General features: G+C 49.2%; 3 protein-coding genes across 8 annotated transcripts in view; 2 read left to right on the top strand and 1 right to left on the bottom strand.

Annotated features, from left to right (window-relative positions):
* LOC121595297 (signal-induced proliferation-associated 1-like protein 1) overlaps positions 1 to 10,075 on the top strand; it is a 78,763-nt gene extending 68,688 nt beyond the window's left edge. For all 5 annotated transcript variants that reach the window (XM_041919186.1, XM_041919184.1, XM_041919182.1 and 2 more), the window contains 2 exons: positions 2,948 to 7,969; positions 8,036 to 10,075. In XM_041919186.1, coding sequence (XP_041775120.1) covers positions 2,963 to 7,969; positions 8,036 to 8,584 — 5,556 coding nt within the window. In that variant the 5' untranslated portion in view covers positions 2,948 to 2,962 and the 3' untranslated portion in view covers positions 8,585 to 10,075. The remainder of the gene's footprint in view (positions 1 to 2,947; positions 7,970 to 8,035) is intronic.
* A 2,271-nt stretch (positions 10,076 to 12,346) lies between these two features.
* The window catches only part of LOC121597959 (tRNA-dihydrouridine(16/17) synthase [NAD(P)(+)]-like), an 85,520-nt gene continuing 73,423 nt past the window's right edge, over positions 12,347 to 24,443 (top strand). For both annotated transcript variants that reach the window (XM_041924324.1, XM_041924323.1), the window contains exons 1-2: positions 12,347 to 12,452; positions 12,731 to 12,864. The gene's annotated coding sequence lies outside the window, so the exon portion shown is untranslated. The remainder of the gene's footprint in view (positions 12,453 to 12,730; positions 12,865 to 24,443) is intronic.
* LOC121597958 (sphingomyelin phosphodiesterase-like) lies at positions 13,373 to 15,835 on the bottom strand. The gene is made up of 3 exons (XM_041924322.1): positions 15,608 to 15,835; positions 13,898 to 15,327; positions 13,373 to 13,822 (listed from the first exon to the last, which is right to left on the bottom strand). Exons 1-3 carry the CDS (start codon positions 15,747 to 15,749, stop codon positions 13,484 to 13,486), a joined length of 1,911 nt encoding a protein of 636 aa, XP_041780256.1. The 5' UTR covers positions 15,750 to 15,835; the 3' UTR covers positions 13,373 to 13,483.

Raw genomic sequence — 24,443 nt, 5'->3', positions numbered from 1 at the left:
AAGACCGGTTGACTGAGGGGGTCGCGTATGAAGATCATCCATTTTCTTGGAATAAACCAACACACACAGCCTTTTAGTGGAGTTGTTGCCCGCTGCTGCTGCTGGGTCGGGGTAGAAGACGTTTTTGGCGCGTACGTCTCGCGCTGCCGATGTATTTCCGCGCGCGAGTCAAACACGTTTTCCTACTTTCGTTGACGTTTTTCCTCACAGAGGCACTTCTCACCCTCCTGTCCCAGTGGTCGCCGTGGCAAGGGTAAAAGTCCTGCGCGCGTGTGTGTGTGTGCGACTTTCTGGCGAAGAGCTGGTTTCGTCGGCTGTGGGGCCGGTTTATTTGCTCTGACCCGTTTATGTACACTCCGGTACCAAGTTTAAGGTCTTGCCTGGTGGTGCCTGGTGTGTGCGGTTATGCTCTGTACAACGGTGCGCGATGCAACTCTTCTTTCCCGCTGCCGGCCTGACGGTGGTGCGGTGCGGTCCACAACGGGATCGACGTGTTATATGTACACTTCGGTGCGACGAGTATTAAAAACCCCGTTACACACGTTGTAGTAGGCCCAGCATAGAACTAACAGACGACCCACCTACAAGGGTACGAAACGTTTGTCTAAGACGATACGTGATTGACACGAGAACAGGAATCTAGATGTAGGAAAATACAGTGCGATCGTTCGAAAATCGAAGGCCAAAACTATTCGAAAAATCGGTTCAAGTACCTCCAAGATACTCAAACTATGCTTCGACGGCCATGGTTCGACAGTTTAATTGCTAAAGTCGATATTAATTACATTAAATCGAGCAGAACTCTACATTCGAAAGGGCACATGGAAGATAGAAACACAGTAATAGAAGTAATTTCGCTTCGGAAGTAAGAAGAGGAACTTGTTCCAACCCACTCTTCCCATTCCAGTGATTGGTACGACCCAAAACCCGAGGGTGAGGTCGGGCGTCTCTCTAGAATAAAAAAAGCCAGACACCGAAACCAATCGATTGATCGGTTGTGTGTGTGTGTGTGTGTGTGTGTGTGTGTGTGTGTGTGTGTGTGTGTGTGTGTGTGTGTGTGTGTGTGTGTGTGTGTGTGTGTGTGTGTGTGTGTGTGTGTGTGTGTGTGTGTGTGTGTGTGTGTGTGTGTGTGTGTGTGTGTCTCTGTGTATGTTTGGGGTGTAGTTCGTCTACCCTTCTACTTCTGAGTTTTTTTTTCCCTTTTGCACTTCCTTCTCAAACGGTCGCCGACACATGACCAATTCAGCGCGCGTGATGCAGCTGTTGCATTGGGAAACTCAAGAGCCCGAAGGTGCATCACACCAAATCTTCAACGCACACGGCCCCGCGACGGAGGTGCCTATTCTTGTCTTGTTGTGAGAAAAGTCACTCTCTTTCTCTCTGAACTTCTTTACCGCACAAGAATAGAAGAAGAAGCCCGAGTGTGGAGAAAGAAAAGTTTCGATCCATCACAAATAGACATGATTGAGTCCAATTGCAGCATTGTTTTCTTTCCCTCCTCTGACTGACTGACTGACGTGCAGGAGGCTGCTGCTGGCTGCTAGCTGCTGGTGTTAGTGGCGCGTTCTTATTTCCTTTTGCTGTTTAAACCCGACCAGAACAGTAAACATCTCGTCCCTCATGGCGTCTTTTCACCCTGTACGCACGCTGGACGCAGTGGTAAAGAAGAGGAACATCGGCCAGAGGGGTCGAAGTTAGAAATTGGACGGTAAAACCTTTATAATCATCATCCTGCGTGTGTGTGTGTGTATCTCGATGACGATGCTCATGATTGATGCTCGTTCGAATTCTCGCTGGCAGCTCCGTGGCTTTTTTTCTGTTCGATACAACTCTCAGCGCTTCATTAGCAATGAATGGGACGTCTAGAATGAAGTGCTAATGCGCTATAAAATTAGATTAGATTGCAGTTGGCCTCAGTGGAGACGGTTTTTGTGGCGTCAAGATCAAACGATCGTGTCTAGAGCTATGGACGAGGGATTTTGGTGCTCTTGCATCACATCCGCATCCTTTGACATGGATGTTTTGGTCTCTTGCACATCCGGTTGTGTATCGCTACTACAAATCAAAATAAAAGTTAAGAGCATGCAACACTCTTTGGATATTTTTGGGAACTCCTGGTCTTTTATATGCTACTTCAGCAACCTTCATTCGTTTGGCGCTTTCTCCAACAAAACCTCATCTCATCAAAGGCTTCTCAAACGGAACGTGTGATCGGTACCGAGATAAGGTCACTGAGATTCACTTCCGAAACTTCGAAATTGAAGAAGCGTTCCCTTCATACGACAAAACCTGTTTAAGTGCGATTAGTTCCGCGATTTACTTCCGCATGCCGCAGCACACTCTAACGAATGACACCGGGGCCTCCCCGGAAATTAAACCTTCAAACCATCTTCCCAAAATGATGAAGCCCATTTCGTAATGAGAGTGTATAACCGTAATGTATCGCTCTTTTTGTGTGTGCGTATGTGTGCATAAGACGCTTTTAGGCAGGTTTGTTGATATTTTCGGAGGGGCAACACGTTTTGAGGTTAAGCTTTTTGGAGTATACGGGTCACATGCGTGTTTACATCCTCTTTCTGTGGTTTGTTTTCGGGGAGTACTACAGCCATATATTGAGTGAAGGTGTGGGGTACACAGTAATTGGGAACCAGCAGAGGCGAGTGGTGAATAAAAGAACCCTTGAAAGGTAAAAACAATTGCCAATAATTAGGACAAACGTCCGTTTACTCGTGCCGGGTTTTAGGGTGTGTGTTTTGATTGATCGTTTTCCCGCTTTACCGCTTTCTATTCGATGACCATAACCGATCAATGAGTGAGAGGTTATTGATTGCAAATGCTTTTTGGCAACAGTTGCTGTATTTTGGGAGTTTAAGACGCTTTAGACACGTTGTTTGTATAACAAATTCTTATCTGTTTTTTTTTCCATTTCCTCTCAATTTCTTCACAGGACTCTAGCAATGGGATGATAAATCTGGCGGAGGTTGGAGGACCACCACCTCACATCAGCGGCGGGCCAGCGGCTGGCCTGCCGCATATGATGCCCACGCCGGTTGTGGCCGGTGCCGGTATCGCCATGATGGGGCAACACCATCAACAGCAGCAGCAGCAATCGTCACAACAGCAGCAACAACAGTCCCATCCATCACAGCGTCTCGTTGGCGGAGTCTCGCACCAGTTACCACCGTCCGGGATGCATCACCCACATGGGCCACCACCGCCACCGCCCGGCGTCAGTATGGGTGGAGCGCCACATCATCTAACCCCGGCCGGTGGCGCTCCACAGACCCGCTCGGGGTCGGCACGGGAACGCGCGATGCATGCCGTCGAGTACTACAAAAGCAATGTAAGGCGTGCGCGGGTTGATGCCGGGCTGGCACGGAATTCCCTGCACGAGCGCTACTCCTTCGTCCAGCGACAGATGGCGACGATGGGCAACGGTGGTGGTGGGGTGGTCGGTACAAAGCTGTCACCCCACGGACCGACCGATCATCTCTACCGGAGCAATTCCAGTTTGGAGCTGATTCACGATCACGGTGGTGCTGGTGGTTTGCCGGACCATCTGCACACGGGAGGAGGAACGAATTTGCGGCGCGAGTACGGCAGCCACGGTTCCATCGATGTGATCTCATCGGATCGACATCCGCACCATCACCACCATCACCAAGGTCAGGGTGGTGGGGCACCGAGTGCCGGCGAAAACTTCCTCACGATGCTGCAGGAGTATCAACCGTTCGGGCTGGATGCGTCCTCGCTGCTGTACTCGCTCGGGAAGCACCACTCCGGGCATGGGCATGGCAATGGAGCAGCGCCTGCTTCTTCAAACATCACGCTCACCGGGGACGATGTGGTCGACCGGGGAGGCAACGCCAGTCCCAAGCTGAGGAACAAGTTCCACCGACTGTGGGGCTCGAGCAATGGGGCAAGTGCGGCCGGTTCAGCAAACGGTTCAGCGAACGGGAAGCGTCAGGTGGCAAATGGAGGAGCAGCAGCAGCAGTAGCCCCAGGGACAGCCTCGCTGGACGACAGCCAGCTGTGTATGGCACTGAACGTGAGTGCCAGCTCCACCACGACGACCGTTTCCTCGGCGGACATTGAGGAGCGTCAGCGGCGACGTGCGTTCGCGCACTTTGACTGCCGCTCGCTTACCGCCAACCTGGGCTATGCGGCCAAATTGCGTGGCTTTCTGCTGGAGCGGCGGCGCAATACGACCACGGGGGCATCGGCTGCCGCCACGTACGGGACGCGCTCCTCCACCCCGGACGGGGATAGTGTGGACGAAGACTATGGGGATGGGCAGCAGAACGAGCTGCTAGAAAACTGTCCCTTCTTCCGGAATGAAATTGGCGGTGAGGAAGAGCGCGAGGTTAGCCTAACGCGTATGGCATCTTCTACCACGTCGTCTTCATCGTCGGGCGCGAGTGGAGCGGGACAGCAACGGCGAGCAATACACCGGCCAGCGCTCGCGTACGGCGTCTCCGTGCTGGAGTGTGGCGCGAACGATACACTGTGGAAGGGTTACACCTGCCCGTACCAAAAAGGACCCCGCCCGATCGAGCAGATCGACAACGGGGCGCTCTACTACCGGCAGTACTTCTTCGGCCAGGAGCACCAGAACTGGTTCGGTATGGACGAGCACCTGGGCCCGGTTGCGATCTCGATCAAGCGCGAAAAGCTTAACCCGGCGCCGGTCCAAACGCTCGCGCTGCACGGTTCGGACGTGGCGCCCACGACGACGCACCAGGGCGACCAGTACCTGTACCGGCTGATCGTGCGCACCTCGGAGCTGCTCACGCTGCGCGGCTCGGTGATCGAGGACTCGATCCCGAATGCGCGCGGTGCCGGCAAGCACGCCAATACCAAAGAGATACTCGAGTACGTCGCGCCGGAAGTACAAATCGGCTGCCTGCGGTTGGCGGTCGGCACGCCCCAGTGCGAGCAGCAGCTGCTGAAGCTGGACGAGCAGGGGCTGACGAACAAGTACAAGGTGGGCATCCTGTACTGCCGGGCGGGCCAGTCCTCGGAGGAGGACATGTACAACAACGAGGAGGCGGGCCCGGCGTTCAACGAGTTCCTCGACACGATCGGGCGGCGCGTCCGGCTGAAGGGCTTCGAGCACTACAAGGCCGGGCTGGACAACAAGACGGACTCGACCGGGACGCACTCGCTGTACGCGACGCACCAGGACTGCGAGATCATGTTCCACGTGTCGACGATGCTGCCGTTCACGCCGAACAATCGGCAGCAGCTGCTGCGCAAGCGGCACATCGGCAACGACATCGTGACGATCGTGTTCCAGGAGCCGGGCGCGCTGCCCTTCACGCCGAAGAACATCCGCAGCCAGTTCCAGCACGTGTTCGTGATCGTGCGGGCGGTCAACCCGTGCAGCGAGCACACGCAGTACCGGGTGGCGGTGTCGCGCTCGAAGGACGTGCCCGTGTTTGGGCCGCCGGTCCGGGCCGGGTCGCACTATCCGCGCGGCAAGCAGTTCGGCGAGTTTCTGCTGTCGAAGGTGATCAACGCGGAGAATGCGGCCCACCGGTCGGTGAAGTTCGCGATGATGGCGATCCGGACGCGCCAGGAGTACCTGAAGGATCTGGCGACCAACTACAGCACGGCGCAGGTGGTCGAGACCGGGCAGCGGTTTTCCATCTTTCCGAGCAAGAAGCGGGAGCGGCCGACGAAACCGCGCTTCTCGGGCGATCTGTCGCAGCGCGGTGCGTTCTGCTGGCAGGTGGTGCTGCACGACAGCGGCCAGTCGACGCAGGTGGACTGCTTTCTGGGCATATCGGCGGAAACGTTCGTGTTGATCGAGGAGTGCACGCGGCAGATCATTTTTGTGACGCCGTGCCGGGCGATCCTGGGATGGTCGACGAGCCAGAACGCGCTGCGGGTGTACTACCACCAGGGGGAGTGCGTGACGCTGAACATGCGCGACACGGGCGATCGGGACGAGCAGCTGGAGGTGATCGAGCGGCTGCGGGCGGTGACGAATGGGTGCGGTGCGCTGGAGCTTAGTCTGCGGCGCAATCCGATGGGCCAGCTCGGGTTCCACGTGCAGCCGGATGGGGTGGTGACGCAGGTGGAAATTTCGGGCCAAGCGTGGGCTGCCGGACTGCGCCAGGGCTACCGGTTGGTGGAGATATGCAAGGTGGCGGTAGCGACGCTGTCCCACGATCAGATGGTCGATCTGCTGAAGACGTCCGCCCAGGTGACGGTCACGGTGATTGAATCGTTTGCCGACTTTACACCGCGGCGGGGCTGTACGCTGCAAAACTGTCGCTTCAATTCGATCAATTACGAAAACGAGTACGACAGCATGATGCTGGAGGGCGGCAGTGGTGGCGGCGGCAGTAAAAACGGATCCAGTGGTCAAAATGGTGCAAGCAGTGGCAGCATCGGCAGTAGTAGCAGCAGCAGCAAAAAGGGGCTCCCGGGTGGACAGCTGCAATCGTCCGCCAGTCATCGGCGTCGGTATGAGCGTAACTTTTCACCGCCACGATCGAGCAACAGCTCGGGATACGGAACGGGCAGCAGCAGTCGCTCGTTTACCGCTGCAGTTGGTGCTTCGGGGCCGCAGCAGGTCGCAGGAGCAGCGGCGGCAGCAGCCGCAGCATCGTCCGGAGTCGCCCAACCCAACGGACCCGATATGGGCACGCTTACGTCCTCCTCGAGCGGACACTCGTCGAACGACGAGCGGTGGTACGACGTGCTTGATCCACCGCAGGAAGCATCGTCCTTGATGGCGGCGGGCCCTCCATCGGTAGCGTCCGATCCGAGCGTGAACTATCACCATCCGAAGCTGACGTCGTCGAGCAATTCCCTTCCACTTGCGGGATCCAGCCCAAGGCCACTGTCGCTGCACAACGAAGGTGGACCGATGTCAGCATCGCCAGCGCGCAGCAACGGCGGGCAACAGTCCGGCGCTGCCAATGGTCAATCGGTGGGACGGGATAATTCGGCCAACATCGCACTGCTGAAGCGACTGATCATTGCCGACTCACCGAACGGGGAAGCTCAGCAGCAGCAACAGCACCACCAGCAGCAACAGAACCATCCGGAACCGTTGTACAGCAGCTCGCTGAAGAATCTTTCCAACCATCATCTGCTGATGAGTGCGGCCGGCAATCACGTGGAAGAGGACGATCTTTCGCGACACAACTCACCGCAGCTGAGACGCTCCGCAACGACGACCAACATCTACGGCATCAATGGGAAGAAGGCGAACGGCGCCGTGGCAAACTGTTCCGGCAGCAGTGCCTCGAGCAGTCGCAATAACAGCCCCCGACCGAATGGGCAGGGCGAACCGGCCAAGCTTCGAGGCGGGGCCGCACTGAAGGGCGGCGCTCAGCATCATCCCCAGCGGAATAGTGTGAACTACACCACCGGCAGCACGCTGCAGGAGGACCTGATGAAGCTGATCAATCCGGACTACATTGCGAACGACGACAACTTCAACGCGGGCGGGCTGGAGCGCATGCAGAAGGGCCACCACAACAGCCACAGCCTGGGGAACATTGCTAGCCTGGCGGGCGGGTTGAAACCGATCCCGCAGAAGAGTCGCTCGCGGGAGGGTGTCAATTTGGGCGGCTCGAATCAGCAGCTGTCGGCGGCCAACGGTGGCAGTGGGCTGAAGCTGGCGAACGGTGGTACGAACAGCCCGAGCAATAGCAATGGCGGTGAGGAGGAGGTGATCTTTACGACGGCTCGCCCGGCGACGGTCATTTCGTCCACCACGTCGAACAGCTCCAGCCCGGCCAGTGAGCTGCTCGGCAAGCATCACATGAACGAGGACCATTTGAAGATGTCCCCGAGCAGGAAGCAGCAACATCACCAGCAGCAGCAACAGCAGCAACAGTTTGTCAATGGAGGAGGCATTCTGCGGAATGGTGGAGGCAAGATCCCACTGCCAGACATGAAGGAGATGGACTGGAGCAGTCTGGTGGACACGGCAACCAAAGCAATGACACAGGTAAGTCATTATTGTAATTGTCTCTTAGAAGAACATGCTCTTCTAACTTTTGTTTTCCGTTTTTAGTTATCTGAAACTGTGGCAAAATCCCATCCAGGAAGCAACGTATACTACGACGACATTAGCCAGGTTCTGAACGGAGTGCACAATCAGCATCAGCTGCAGCAACATCAGCAGCAACAGTCCGGTCACAACGGCACCATGAACGGTGGCGGCAATGGCCCACTGGGAACGATCGTCAACGGTGGAGGTGGTGGAGCGGGTGGAAGCAGCAGTGTGAGCGGCACCGGCAGCAGCATCGGAAGTGGCGTGGACCTGTCCTCCTCCACACCGAGCTCGGCCTCGCCCGTATCCACCGGCAGTAGCACTGCAGCGGCACAGCAGCAAGCCCTTATGGCGCTGCAGAACAGCTCCAGCCTGCCGGAACTGCAGTGTCAGGTGACGCAGCTGTCCGATCGTGTGCTGCGCGAACAGCGGCGCCGCCGGTCGCTCGAGCATGCCGTCAAACGGTTGACGGAGGAGAACCGCCGGCTGCAGGACGAAAGCCAGGCCGCGGTGCAGCAGTTACGCCGGTTTACCGAATGGTTTTTCCAGACGATCGATCGTCAATCGTAAAGAGGGAGGTGGCTAGGTCGGTAATTAGCAAACAGTGAGCAATTCAGAACAGACACACACCCACAAACATGTCATGTCTTCCAAAGCGTGATCGTCTTATTAGGGGGGAAACATTGACATTCGTTTTTTTTTTCTTATATTTGACCAAAAATTATGTACATAAAGCGTCTCGTGTGTGTACGCTTTTAGCGAACAAACGAGTATAACATTTATATATATACAAACACACAGAAACACAGTAAGAAGCACCTCTTACAACAATACTATTTGTAGGACGTTAGTGGTTTAGATTTTTTGAGCACCAGTATAAAGGACGTTAAATATTCTGTACACACACTCAACACAACACAGCAGGAGCAAGTGTCTTTTTGCAGAGCTGCAGACGAGACGAGGAGAACATTGATATGGGTGTAAGGCCCTGTTTTATTGGATAAGAGATTCACCTTTGTATGAAGTGAGTGAGAATTGGGAAGGAGCAATTTTCTCCTGCAAATCACAACAGCAAACACCAATTACGTGAACTAGAATGTAGTTAACTATATACAGCCCAAATTTACATAAATATGTATGTAGGCGCAACAAAGGATACCCGCGGAAATCGTAGCCTCTACCAGGCGAGTGTGGTGAGGCGATTTTTTGAGTAGATTGCGGTGCGCACCGTATGCGAGCGATAAGGACAAATATTATGCCAAAAATGCCTCTTCTTCATAAAGTACTGTTCTACTGTTATACTACTTATTCACTTTTTCCAATTTGCAAAAGGTATTTTGTATGATTTATTTGTTGTGTATAGAAATCAGCATTACTAGCAGTCGTTCTTAATTTATCTCTCTTTTTGCGTGTGCGAACATTCGATGTTAAATCAGAGTGAGCACCACGTCCCTGCACCACTAAACGGTATTTTGAAACGGAAGGAACAGTTAGGAATTTCTAAACCCGCCCCAGGACCAGCAAAATATATTATCCAGTGTTTGTGGAATTGTGTTATTTGTAACCGTTTTCGGTGCTCTTTGCACAAAGGGGTGTTTGGGTGCGGCAAGCTCCTTCCCTTGTGCGGTAATGTTGTTAGTTTTAAGCTGCGTTCTTTTTTACGCCAAATCGTGCACAGGACCAACAAAAGACACGCTTACAAAAGGCAGTACTATTGGGAGTAGATGGAAATTTCTACCACAATCGATCGGTTTACTATTATAAATATGTTGTTGCTTGAAATTGTAGTGGTTTAAAAAAGCTAGAAAGCAAGAAGAAACATACATTTTGTGAAATAAATTACCACTTTCAATGTTATTTCCATGTAGAGAGAAATCTCCCGCACGGGTGCAACGGCAAACAGTGTAAAGAACAGGCCCTCTTTAGTATCTCTTAATTTATGAGTAACACACTACTATCTCTACAATTTTTGTTGTATTATATAACTAGACGAGTAAGAGCAATTACATGAAGCGAATCCATGAAGTGAAATGAAATAAAACGTTACTACAGAACTCTTAACTGAATGTGTGATTTTGTTTTGTTTTATGAAATTATAATTCGAAAATTAGTTATCATATTCGAAGAAAAAGAAGAGGAAGAAGAAGAGAAATTACTAAGCTCATTTATTCTTAATAAGTATCGAATATCAGTTTTTCTTCAATTAACTCCGCCAACGGTTCAAATTCAAATCATTAGAGCAGCGCCACCCGGGTCGATGCGGCAGCTAGCGTAAGTAGCAGATATTTTTGCGTTTACATTGCACGGATTGAACGCTCGCCGTGCTGTCATGTCAAAATTGATGGCCGTCGGGATTTCCAGACAGAGTGACCAGAAATACTGATTTATCTGTATTCCTACCGATTTTTTATATGCCTACCGATTCACAGATGACCGCCCTAAAACTACCGAATTTCCATTTATCCTACCGAAAATCACAGATATTTGATTTTTCATTCGTTTAAGCTTAATCTGTGGCGCTTGGGATGCTGTTTCAAGGATTTCTAACCTCATTTGTTACTTATCGCGCTGATGCACGTTTGTTTGCCTGGCACTTTTTATCTGTTAAAATTTAATGTTCATAATAAGTAGAAAATGTCAGTTGAATGGATTCCGAGAATTGCTCGTCAAAGAAAATCATTTAAATTTGAATTTGCATTTCGCTGTCGGCGGTTAAAGCTTACCCGACAGACAAAGAGAATGAAATTTCCAGGCGAGGGGTAGGTAGAAACACACGGTGGGGGTCCGGCCCATGATCGGATCCGAAGTCCGTTGTTTTGGGCTGAAAATTAAAAATGGCGGATGGAGCGCTACAACAGAGAGAATGCGCTCTCTTGTTCCTTCTTCTTCTTTTTGGCACAACAGCCGCTGCCGGTCAAGGCCTGCCTGTACCCACTAGTGAAGTGGGCTTGGCTTTCAGTGACTTATTGCTACCATAGCAGGATAGTCAGTCCTACCTATGGGGGGTCGGTCTATTCGGGGCTTGAGCCCATGATGGGCATGTTATTAAGTCGTTCGAGTTGCCACTGTACCACCAGACCGGCGCTCTCTTGCATGCCTTTAAAACACACGAGACGCTCTCACTGAAAAGAACTCTCGCTCGCGCTGTTTCATTGTATTTTCCTTATACCCCTTCCTTTCCGTTTCTTTCGGCATGCGCTGCGCTGAATTGGTACACCACTTGATTCCAGCGAGTTGCGCTGCGCTGGACTGAAACCCCCTCCCGCTCGTTTCTTTCTTAGCGCGCTGTGCGCTTCCCTTTACACGGACCTGGTGCACCCGAATCAAAAGAAAAACTTTAACACATCAAACTTGGTTTACAAATATTTTATCACTTTTATTGCAAATTAAACGCACATTTTAATTCATAGCTTCACACAATCTTACTTCAAACCTCACACATTATTTATAAAAGACGAACACTTTTTCATTCTCTATGCTAGTAGGGTAAAAAGAAATTGATCGTTAAAATAATGGATTAAATTTAAATGGTTGCGTTCTCAACAGTGCTCCTGCCGAAATCTGCCAATATAATCTGGCCACACTGGTCCGCAGTGCAAAAGCTCACTCGAAAGGTCAATAACCGTCGCAAAACGTCAAAAACGACCGTCGCCAGCGCCTCGAAATCGTTGCGAGTTTCGCTCGCTGGCGACGTCGCTTTGCAGTACATGCGACGTCAGTTTTGGCGTTTTGCGACGGTTTTGCGACGGTGGCCGCCAAAAAGCTTGGCCTGCCCCGTGGGCAAAGTGACCAGAAATACCGATGTATATATATATATCTAGGGTTTGAAGGAAAAAATCTCAATTTTTTAATCATTGAACTATAAAACTCAGCCAAACAATCAAATCAATCTAAAAAATCCAGCGAAAATCTAATGACAGCACGTACGATTAAATCGTATCCAATGGAGCACTGCTGCGGCCCTAAGCGGTCACGTGGAGCCCCAAGAAAAAGAACTTGTAACCACTGAGAAAGAAATGTGCATCTTAGTCCTTCTTTGGCTTAGAATTCCCATTACAATGTTCACATCGACACTTCAGAAAGACCTTCATTTGTGTAACCGCTGAACCAAATCTAATCCATATCCCAGATAAAGGATGCATATTCTCGTGAGATGGAACTTTGATTTTGCGCATTAGTTCCCATCCCCCCCCCCTCCCGCTTAACACTTTTTTCGCTTTTACTTTTTTTAACTCAGTTAAGTTTCGAGTTTGAACCTACCGAAAACTACCGATAAAATTTTGATGCGCCTACCGAAAACTGCCAAAATAATCTGGCCACACTGTTTCCAGGTGCCGCTGGTTTGTTTACGTTTTATCGCGTGCTCTCTCCGGTTTGCGGTGCTTTTCGGTTCGCTTGCTTTTGGTGGAAAATTCTAAACATTGCACGGTTCCCCCGGGTGAGTGTGTGTGGTGCTTTTGTTTTATCCGCATTTTTACATATCCTTTCGGGGGTGGGGAAAAGAATTTGTGTAGAGGGCTGCAATCGTTTTGCAAACAGAGCGTACAGTTTTTCCCACGGGCAATCTTGAGCAGGCAAATTACGCAGCTTCGTGGCAGTGGACGTTGTCGTCGAATGTGCTGTAGTGTTGTTAATAATGCTTTAGTCCATAGAGAATATTGAAATATTCCAAGTCCGTGCAGGTTTCATTATCTCAACCAATATTCCACATTTCAGAGGGGTTGGCTTACAGTGCTGTGTATTCCCGGTCGCTCTCTGGCGAACAGCTGTTTGTGTACAAAGTGTTGACCCCCTGCGCCAAACCTTGCATACAGTGGACAGTTTCAGAAGCAAAGAATAAAAAGCACGTGGTGAGTAATATTTTCATCTTTTAAGTCGTTCTTTTAAAATACTATTTCATGAAATGAACAGCTAGCTGCAAGTCTAGGTCAATGCTACGGCAGGGAACATGAACTTTTTTCCTATTCCCTGTTTTCTTTCTTATCAATTATCTTTCTATTTGTATAAAAACTCCTTGATTATTTATGTTTTTGTCACCATCTGATAAGCTGCACAATCTTCCGACGACTGCCGTTGCATTGATTCCGTCAAATATGTTAAAAAGCATGACCAACAAATTGCGAGCGTGAAGTTGCGTCTTCCTTATCAATTGTGAAGGTTTTCTTGGGACTGTTAGTATCACATCAGCCATCCCACCAAGCCCCGTGTTCGTGGTGTAACACGCAGTGATATCGGTCAACTTTGGACATGATGTCAAATACTCAGGAAATGACCGTCAAATGGTGAAGGACACCGTTCCACCCATGGCCAATTATGAAACGATTACAAAAAATCCCAAAAAGATAAGGCACATACACGTGGACTTAACAATTTTGTAACTTTATTTTAGATTCCTTTGCATTCCCCCATTCCCATTCTTCACCGGACGTTTATAAAACGCATACAATTTTCTGTTCCATTTTTGATCCCTCAATCGAAGAACGTCTCCGACAACTCTTGACACTTTCTCAAGTCATCGGCCTGATTGGTGACAATCTCGCACAGATGGTTGAGCAAACACTCCTCAGCACAGTCGGTCGCAAGCGATGCATCCGCCAGCTTCACCTTGTACTCCCAGTAGCGGCGCAGCTCATCGCGCCCGGCCGGAGTGCCCAGCCGCTGGATCATCTCGTCCACGCCGGCCGGGCTAAGATCGGACAGGCCGTACTCCTCCTGGAACGAGTACATGCGGAACCAGGCCGGACGCTCGTCCGGCGACATGTTGGCAGAGGTTAGATTGTACGCGTACGACTCAAAGTCCGTTACTTCCTGTTTGGGGGTTAAAGAGAGAAAAAAGCGGTTAATACTCCATCCTTCAACAAATAAACACCTCCGCTAACTCACGTAAGTCTCCGGATTGACGTAGTACACGACGTAGTTCGGGTTGACGTTCGTGTGCGACGTACCGCTACCACCGTTCCACGCAACGCCAACCGCATGCTCCGGACTTTCGCTCGCGTAAAACACATTAAACTCATCCTTGTGCGTATGCCCATGGAACTGGGCGCTGATCGTGTCCCGGAAACGCTCCAAAATGCGCCTATACTCCCGCTGCCACACACTGAAACAATCGGACGAAATGGGCAAATGCGCCAGAATGTGCACCTTCTCGCCCGCCTGCTCCGCCTGCAGCAGCACATCGTGCAGCCACTGCAGCTGGCCCTTCAGTGCGTCCGGCTGGAACAGAATCCACCAGTTGAACGTGTAGCAATCGTTGTTGTTCAGCGCAATCACCCGGAACCCGGGCGACACCAGCGCGGTATAGTACCCGCCAAGCCGGATCGTTTGCTGCGCTGCCTGGGGCAACCACTGGCTCCACAGATCGGCCGACAGGTGGTACAGCCAGTTGGTGGAAAAGTCTGGCCGCGTAACCTCCCCGAGCTCGTACACGTTCGTCGGGTGGGCCTCGTGATTGCCGAGAATGTTGTAGACGGGCGTTTCACCGAACGTTTGGCGGAACTTTTCCACCACACGGCTGATCGAGCGTACATTGTACCCGATCGACGTCTCCCAGATGCCGTGATCGATAATGTCCCCGGTGTGGTAGATAAAGTCCGCATCGGCATGCTCTTCCGCTACCCGTTCGAGCAGATCTTCGACCGCATTCCACGGTGTATCACAGTTCCGATAGTCGCCCCAGTGGCCGGCGCCGGCTGCCGGATCCTCCGGGACTCCCTGCGACTCACGGCAGCAGGCAGGAGCGCCACATTCCGCATTATACCCGGGCCGATAGTTCGGGTCAAAGTGAAGATCGGTAATCTGTACGATCTTGAGATCGTTCGGTCCACGCTGGGCAGTGCCCGCTTTCGATGCGGTCACGGGCGTTCCATTCGGATCCAGCTCCACCTGCCACTCGGTAAAGGTGGGATCATCCAGCACACAAGCTCCCGATTGAAACACGACCGCACACAGCGACGCCGAAGACAGTTCCGGCCGATTGTCGACAATGTACAGGATCGTGTCAATGTTTAGATCGATCAACCCGCGACAGATCGATTCCTCCTGCAGATTGAGCATGGTGCAGAGTTCGACCGTCGTGTTGAACACTTCCTCCCGCGATGCACCTTCACGGCGGAACTCCAGCACCGATCCGCCAAATCCGCGGCAGATCGCACACAGCGGTCCTTCCCGAGCGGTGGGCAGCTCGCGGATCTCCTGCGCTCGTTCACTTTTCCCGATGGCGGACGCTTGGATCAGGTGGCGGAAGTGGGGCGTCATGGAGCCTTGTTGCTTCCAGCGGCGGAATTCCCGCGACACTTGCTGCTCAAACGACGCTGCAAAGCAAAAAAAAAGGAGGTTTCGTGATAATGCTACAGGCCTGACGATAATCGTTATGACGTTTATGGCACAAGCTCCCGTAGTAACCCCCCGTGAAGAGGAACGTGCCTTGCTTAGGGCGAAGGGAAACACGATAAGATTAAGGCAGATCGAGTGTTTGTGTTGCTTATTTTTGCGTTTGTAGGGTTCGGCCAGAGATTGATTGCCGCCAATGTGCGTCAAACGGGAGTTGTTATATACATTATTTTGTTTTTGGAAGCGGCACTGCTCACTTACCGTAAAACTGTTGCAGCTTCTCCACCGTCTGTTTGTATCCTTTCGGCTGCAACCGGTCGCCCCGTACGGTGGGTGGCTGCAGCACCAACACCACCAGGCACAGCAGCGCTGCCCCAAGCAGCACCGACACTTGACACTTCATTGCACTAAAAGCGGGCTGCTGCTGCTGCTGCTGCTAAGTTCACGCGCTGCCCCAGGTGTCCAGCACACTATAGAGTGCTATCGCCCGGTTGTGGAGCGTTTTTATACCAGCCGGCGGGTTGATAAGAAGGCATTTAAGCAAAATGCGCCACAATAATTGCGCTACCGTTTGAATGGATGGGACAGCTGGGGAGGAGGAGGAGTCGGAATTCGCGTGCACATACAGCAGGGCACAACAGCAGTACCCGTATCTCGTGATTAGAAACTTGGACCACTTGAGAGGTGCCGATCTGGGAGGGAGGGGTGGGGAAACTCCGATACGGGCTTCGAGTTGAATCGTTCGATCTTATTAAAGGATCTTTGGCTTTTTGGAGCTTGAGCTTGGCCGTAAACATCGGTTGATCACGCAAGGAAGATGATGCCCTGGATGCGGACATTGAACGGAGTAGCTTTGAGGTGAATGGCTGGCTTGGGGCGGGAAAATTGTCATGAATTTATGATGCACCCGGGTATTAATAGCACTGAGACATGATCTGGCTGGTTGGTTTGCTTACTCGTGACATAGAGCATCGAAGCTGTACACCAAAGGAAAGGTTTGTGTGCGTTATCTGGGTTATTGCTGTAAGACTTTTTCCCTTTTGCTGTGATTTGTGTTGTGGGCGCGGGTTTTTTTTTATGAGGGTTCTTGATGTTTTATTTGATCAGATAGGCATTCAATCGATTACAAACCGCGATAAATGAACGGCTTATTAACTTGCTTGCTCCAAGTGTTCGGGTTCGTAGTCTCGTACACCCCAAAGCTTCTCATACTGAACTCAACTGTTAATTTAGAACTCAGTCACCTAGTTTTATTTACAGCAATGCCACTGAGTGGAGCTATGTGGATCTTTTTTTTCTTAGTTAGTTGATGATTTTGGAGCGCAATCTATAGTTTTGCAACAATTTGTATCCATTAATTCAAGTTTGTTTGCAATAGTAATTAACATCCAATTACTTGGTATAACCAACATGGCCTAGAACTAAAACAAATTCAAAATTCTATGAAATTAAATAGATTAGTAAGTCTACGTTGTGGTTTTTGTTTTTTTTTTCAAAAACAACAACATTCATTTCATTGCATGCTAGAGTCAATTTTCTTCATTTAATATTGGCCGTTTTACAATGAGTGATATGAGTGATACAATGAGTGACCTGAAATCGAAATGAAATTTAGCACTTTAACTTGGATTGCCTGCCAACTACAGTCTGAACCAGTGATGGGAAAAATGAAGATTTCGTCGGAATCGATTCCGGCTAGCTCTCCTAAGTTTTCTGGAATCGATTCCGGCTAGCTCCTAAGATTTCTGGAATCGATTCCGGATAGTAAGTCCGGAATCAGTTTCCGGAATCGGCTCTGAAATCTGCTCCGGAATCTGCTCCGAAATCGGCTCCGGAATCGGTTCCGGAATCGGCTCCGAAATCGGTTCCGGAATCGGCTCCGGAATCAGAATCTGCTCCGGAGTGGGAATCGTTTCCGGAATTGACTCCGGAATCAAAATCGGCTCCGACATCGGAATTGACTCCGAAATCAGAATTGGCTTCGAAACGGTTTCGAGTCGGTTTCGGCATCTTCATAGGAATAGGCGTTTGGGTCCAATGATGCTACGTGTTGATAGCGACAAAGAATCAAAATTTACTTGTAAATGATGTATTCACATGGAGATTCTCGGACTTATTTCGCTCCCCACACTTCTTATTTAAATTCCCAAATTAATTCTCATTCCGGACCTAACTCCATTTCTGAGTCCTGCCTGATTCCGTTACCGGAGCAAATTGCGATTCTCAAGTCGATTCCGCTTCCAAAGACGATTCTGATTTCGGAGTCAATTCCGATGTCGGAGCCGATTTTGATTCCGGAACCGATTCCGACTCCGGAGCTGATTCTGATTCCGGAGCCATATCCGATTCCGGTCAAATATCGGCTCCGGAATTGATTCCGAACACGGAATTGGAACCGGTAGGTCCGTAGGACCACTAGTCTGAACTCACTGGTTGTACTTCGATTCCCTGCCAACAATTGAATTTTTGCTTTTTAGTTGCCACGTTTTTGCATATTTTTCTCAACAAGCCATGAGATTTTTGTTATTTTAATTCGATGCTTTTTAATTAAACTAGTCAGCCCGCTGTCTAGCGTACCACTAAAAAGCGATTTTCTACGAAATTGTTAATTCAATTAACAGACAGAGCTCTAGAAGACATAAAAATGTAGACTCGATATTGAACGACTTTAGCAATGCATTATAAAACTGAAAAACTGTTTGATAAAGATGCAATCAAACCTATTAACGACGCAGCATGACCACGTGGGCAAGTTTGCGTTGAATCCAAGCGGGAAACCGTTGATTGCGCTGCTGCTCCGTTGCCATGGTTGCATACCTCTGCGTATTGCAGAGAGCTCTTTGCGCGTTCGTTGCTCGTTGACCATTTAATTCCCACTACACGCTGTAGTTGGCAAGGGCCTTCTTGCAATAACAAGCTTTGTTAAAGTAGTGCATTTCAAACCCTTCTAATGCTTCGGCGGGGTCAGCACAGAAGCGATTATAGCAGCATTGTTAAAAAATGGTCCTTTTTTCCCTATGTCCTATTCAATTCTTGGTATTTTCTCCCATCTCGACAAATTCTTGTCCAGACCGGCAAGCTAAAAGGTACACAAACGCGCCCCGGTGTACTGCCACTTGAGAATACGACGAGAGCTTTGCTTGCTGTGTGAATATTACCAGTTGCTGCCTTTCAACAGCCACCGATAAGGGTTCTTTCACAGCGTCCCACTACCACCGATCCTGCGGTATTAGCGTTCGATGGGAATCAATAGTTTTTCGAGCGAAAAGAGGAAAGATTAAATATGCATCATTTGGTATCGAACCATTTGCCATCGGTTCGGGCAGGATAGCGCATCGTTGTGGTTGTTACCGTTCCTTCGTTTACTTGCGCTCTGATAGTTTCCTACAGTTGGGTCGGGTTTCCTCCACCCTGCATTTGTGGAGCATCCCGGAAGAGGTTCGTGGTTAATGTGCTCGTTTGCGGAAACGGTTGATTACATCGGGAGAGAAGATTAAAGAGTTTCCCGCAACTTGTGCACGACCAACGCAACATGCACACTCGCTGAAGGGATGGAAAAATCTTGCAAATAAAAGCGCTAACGGCTCCTTCTACCAAAGGATATTAGTACACAATTGTGCATAAATAATGAAGGATGCTTTTGCTCTTTTGCACGCGTGCTATAAATCAATTATTGAGGCAGATCAGAGGCGATAACACATTGGCGAAAACACAGAGCAACAACATCGCTCAACGCGGATAATCTATCCCATCATCTTACCGTGTACAACAGCATCGAGCTTCGATTGATTTGGATTGTTCGCCCGATGTGTGAGATAGTCGTCCAATTAAAGATTAATAGACGGAAGCGGTTTGCCACCGGATCGCCATCGGCTACAACCACACACACACCTGGCAAAGCAGTGGGGTTCGGGAGGTCGATTCTTCTCGCCAAAAAGAGAGCCAAAAGACGAAGAACTTATTGCCTTTGCAGCCTTTTGGCCACTGTGTGCGGGCAGCCGGGTCAGGAAGCAGGCAATCCGTCATTCATCTGCGGAATTATTTATCTCCTCAACGCCTTGATTCGATCGGCGGGAAGGAGAAGTCCGTGTGTGTGATAAGGTTTGTGTTTGAGTATCTTTTTTTTAGCTTTTTTTTTTGCAATCGTTGGAACAAATCACGTGGCAAGAGTTTCCATCAGCGTTCGTGGGGAGAGGAGCTGTTGGCCTTGGTCGGAAGGAATCAACCGAGGCAGCCGAGAACGTCAAACATCGTTCCATTGCTGGGGGAAAACCTCAACGTGTAGGATGAACAACTCGAGCTAGGGGAATGGGAGGATAGTTTTTCGCGTGGAATGGGAAGGATCTATTTATTCGTCTGCCAAATCCAAAGACTCTCCAACACCGAGCGGATGATTTATTGGTGCTGATCGATGCGAAGAAGCCCGGCAGCGAGCGAACGTGGGACAGCAAACGGTGGGCAGTGGATAAAGCTAGAGCAAACCTTGCTGTTGCTACTGCTGTTGGTGAAAGGATGAATTGGGAAGCTGTTTTTCCTTCCTTCTTTCCGTCACATCTCCCCATAACTACTCCAAAAAGGTTAACGTTATCGTCCAACTAGTAGCACATCCTGGAGCTGTGTGTGTGTGTGTGTGTGTGTGTGTGTGTGTGTGTGTGTGTGTGTGTGTGTGTGTGGTGTGTGTGTGTGTGTGTGTGTGTGTGTGTGTGTGTGTGTGTGTGTGTGTGTGTGTGCGTGTTTGTTGCTTTTTTATTGCTTGTTTGTTTGATGCTCTTCGTTCGTTCGTCGATCGTTTTCAATTTATTTTGGTAGAACACACACGTGTTTGTGTCTGTGTGTATGTGTGTGTATTTGTGAGGATTTCTATTTCTGCACTTGATGGGGATAAAGATGGCTACAGGTTTGGCTGCGGTTGCTACGCTACTACTGCCCGTGCCTCCCACTCCTGTCGATGTCGATGAAGAACGAGTCGAACGAGGGAAGTGTATTTAACGGGCTTCTAGAGGCGAGGCGACTACTATGATCGATCACCGTCAATTTACTTTCACCGCACCTGGTTTGATTGAGTGGAGAAAGCGTTTGATGTGGGGTGGAATGGACTTTTTGTAAAGAACAGTTTGGATTGCTTTTAGTCGTTCGATAGTTTGGTAGAATCTGTAGAAAAAAATGGCGAAAGAAAAGGGTTCCTGTGTTGCAGTGGTTAGTTATGATTAGTTAACAAACAAACCACCAGTTGCCTGGTGGAAGTGGGATTAAAAGCTTTGTTGAGCCCGTTGATCCCAATCAATCTTTCAAGTTGCAGTGCTAGACGGATAAAACTGGGTTTAAAACGGAGATTGTATCATGCGGATTGCATAACAGTTGCTTTGTTGCTATGCGGATTGCATACCTTCCGGCTGTCGATGGACGATAGCTAACAGTTGATGTAGAGATTACACTTAGTTTTCTTGTGCAATAGCAGTGATTTTTCATTGATTTTTAAGCCTCTAAAAACATGCTGCTTAAACCTAAATCCTCTTCGGTCGACAATAGACTTATCTTTCTTTATTTGTAAAATAAAAAAAATCCCACTGGTTGATGTTGGCGACGCAAATCTGTTTGCTTTCTCGGGGCGGCTTTTTATTACTGGATGGCAAACAGAGATGCCGAGGTTTGCATTGGAGAAAGGACTTTCCATTTCAGCACGTCTTTATGCTGCTTTCGTGGAATCGAAAACTCGAAGCGTTTGACGAATGGTTTACAACTGAAGGTCAGTTCTGAACTGAAGGTTCGTGTTCGACCCTACAACATCTGACAACGATTAAGTTTAATCCGGTACGCAAAGAGGACCATAATCATAATCCCGCTGTCTGTCCATCATTCGATGCAGCATCGGGTAACCTCAGCTCGGTTCGGTCCATCATTTCCAGCCGCTCATCAGCACAATTAAGGGCCCATTTTTCATGTGATGGATTATTTATTTTACCTTTTTTATTTGAATACTTGGTGTATGTTGGCGAACAAGTGGGACAACGTTGCAAATTCGAGTTTGAATACAATTTGAAAAACACATTTATTGCAGTTAAAGTTTGTAGGTTTATAGAGGCACAGTCCCGGTTTCTTTTACTCTCAAAAATGGCTTTTTATAACAGTAAAAAGTGGAATAACAGTACAAGCTATTAACTCTATAAATTGTTTGTTAACATCATGACCAGATTAGGACGTAATATTAAACCAATAAGATATTTTTTCCAATTGCAAAGGAACAGGACATGAGGAAAAACTCGGCCAACAATATTATCCGCCCTCATAACTCCAATCGGATGATACTTTTATGCCTCTTTCCTTTTTTCATTGTCCTAAAACTGCATTTTCCCTCCATTTTCTTGCATTGATATTGTGTATCCCATGAAAAGCCAACGCTGCAATTTCCAATTTTCCAACACCCGACCCGCGATGATCAATTTCCTTCACCACTGTGCCCCTCCAATGTCATTGTAAGTCTTTTTTTTCAGCTCGTATTCTTCCCTTTCTACCGGTGCGCGGTATTGAAGCGGGATCATCTTAACCCAGCCGCACAAATCCTCGCATCGTGATGGATCGAAAAAGCAAAAATGGGAGCAGCACAACAAAACAATATGATAATTTAATGTATTTCCAACGAGTCCTCGTGAACGAGGACGACGAGGAGCCAACCGGGTTGGCAAAGCAATAAAGGTCACGCTGGGGTGCGGTATAAAACCTGGCACATCCGGATCGGCCAATCGCCGGCCGGCGGTGTTGAAGGGAGGAGGATGTTTTTGCGTTTCACTTTTTTATTACTTTGTATGCATAAATCCTCCCGTGTAACACCGGAAGCTGTGTCGTCCAAGCGGGCCGCAGTAGTGACACAGGCTTGGGAGGGGAGGGTTTTGAAAGTGTGGGGGGTGACTGAAGGGATAAATCTTTGCCACTGGTGCCATCGGTGTGGCCTCGGTGTGGACAGTGCGGGTTTATATACTTCGCTTTCGGGCAGAAGTTTTGCGCCCGGTCAGAAAACCGGCTGTCTCCCCGCCGGCGAGCTGGAGAGAGATTGTGTGTGTGTGTGCAGTGTAGGAAAGTGTATAAAAGTAATATAAACAACCTGAAATGGATAAAGAGAGGAAAAAAAAAAGAAATGTCCCCCTGGTTTCCTCATCCAATAATTCAAACAGCCAAACACAATCAAAACGGCACTCGTGCTCTCTTCCAACCCCCATTCTATGTGCCCCTTTTGCGTGGCCTATACACAGCGCATTGTGCATTGTGTTGTGTGCCTGGAAGTGGACAAGGCAAAGTATGAGCGTGGACATTAAAAAAAAAGAAGCCCTTGGCAGAAAAATGGACACGCTGTACGACTCTTTAATTTTCCGCCATATTTGCTCTGTCCGTGGAGTAGGAGGGAAAAGCGAGGGACTTGATTCCGTGGCATGATGAATCTCTGCATCGGAAATGGAGTAAGCCAATGCAAAAGTTTGTGGAAAATACTTACAGGACCAGGAAGCGAACGAAGGCTGTGATGAATGTACCGTTGAATGACCGGGGGAGTGTTTTGTTTGAATATGATTTTTCCGCTCTCTTTCCCCATTTTTATGCCATTTTCATCGCCATGCTGTGCCTTTTTTTGTTGCATTGTGGTAGTAAAATTGGAAAACAAAGCCGGTTTGTTTTTTTATAGTAATATTAAACTCAGTTCCCTCTTTCCGTCTCATCGAACTACACACAGTCAGTCAGACAGAAGATGTTGACAGAAGAACGGCAGATGAACAAAAAAAAAAGGGACATATGCAACACCATTTCATCTCTTTTCCCAGCGATGGGTCGTACTCACTGTGTTTGGTGGCCGGAAAATTAAGCCGGAAAAGCCTCCGACAGCGACGATTTTACTACTTACGATGTGATGGCTAAGAGAGAGAGAGAGAGGAGGACTGTGCGTGTGTGTGTTGGTGTCGTTTGCGAATTTTCGGAACGCGATTTGCGCCGACATAAACATAAAAGTTAATATGACGACTTTTCTCCTCCCAGACAAACGCGCCCCCAAAGCCAGTGCTACGCTACGCATACGGTTGTTGTGCGTTGATGTTGTGATAAAGCGGTGGGATTTCGATTTCCAGGGTAGAGAAGGAGAAGGGAGAGTATTAGGAGAAGGGAGTAAAAATGGAAATTCAACACAGACTTTCCGCAAATTAGACATTGTTGTTGTGGCGGGCAGACGGGTGAGAACGTGTTGTTGCGTTGCGTTGCTGCGTAAATTTGCTGCCCGCGGCAAATAGGAAGCTGCTGGGCTGCGTAAGGTGAGCAGGAAGGATTTGAATGACTTAAATCGTCTCTCCCACCCTCCGTTGTCGTGTGTGAAATGTTGTGGTGGCTTAATTCGATTTCTTTTCACAACTGCTTTTTATTCGTTGATATCGGCAAGTATAAGCGGAAAGCAGGATTGCCTCTGAGAAGGAAATTTCTAATCCGACTCTCTTGTTAAAAATGTGGAAAATTACACTTTTTTCAATCTAAAAATGGAATCAAAAGTTTTTTTATATACTAAAGTTCTATCGACTGTTTAAATGCTGTTCCTATCGCAGGTATAGGCACCGATCGATTACATCTTAAAAATACACAAGCAGCAGCACAATAATCCATAATTATGTGCAATACTTCACCATAAACGGATTGCCGGTGCGACTTTTCACTTGGTGTATAGGTCATTGGAACGGAATAATGCCCTACAGGTTAGCAGCGCGCTCACCTTTGCCCTTTGAGCGCTTTCGCCCACTCAGCCACACATAATGAACGACGCCTCGCTCGCTTTGTATTGCCATTATCCCGTTTTTATTTTTAGCCCTCACGTCGTCTATTTGTGTCATTTGCTCTTTTCTTTTCCTCTTCAAATGAGTAATAGTTTTAGCAAAGAGGGAAAAGGCTCCCGCTCAAGATGGTAAGCCATATGGCGGTAATCGATTAGAAGCGAAGCAGAAACGTACCCAGCACGACGTGACTACGCGACTATTCATGCCGACGACGGTTTCCTAGGTGTGACGTCAGAGTAGGCTAGGAAAAGGGTCGTTATTTGCGCCCGAAAGGTATGCAAAAGGATCGTCACGAAGCG

This window comes from Anopheles merus, chromosome 3R, assembly GCF_017562075.2.
Source record: "Anopheles merus strain MAF chromosome 3R, AmerM5.1, whole genome shotgun sequence".
Lineage (NCBI taxonomy): Eukaryota > Metazoa > Arthropoda > Insecta > Diptera > Culicidae > Anopheles > Anopheles merus.
This window is presented reverse-complemented; position numbering and strand designations above follow the sequence as displayed.

What these genes read in the sequence shown, in the direction of transcription:
- LOC121597958 (XM_041924322.1), bottom strand. Translation starts at nt 15,749, where the DNA reads ATGAAGTGTCAAGTGTCGGTGCTGCTTGGGGCAGCGCTGCTGTGCCTG. An exon ending in GAAGCTGCAACAGTTTTACG is followed by an intron (nt 15,328 to 15,607) that starts GTAAGTGAGCAG and finishes TTTGCTTTGCAG; the next exon opens with CGTCGTTTGAGCAGCAAGTG. An exon ending in ACGTCAATCCGGAGACTTAC is followed by an intron (nt 13,823 to 13,897) that starts GTGAGTTAGCGG and finishes ACCCCCAAACAG; the next exon opens with GAAGTAACGGACTTTGAGTC.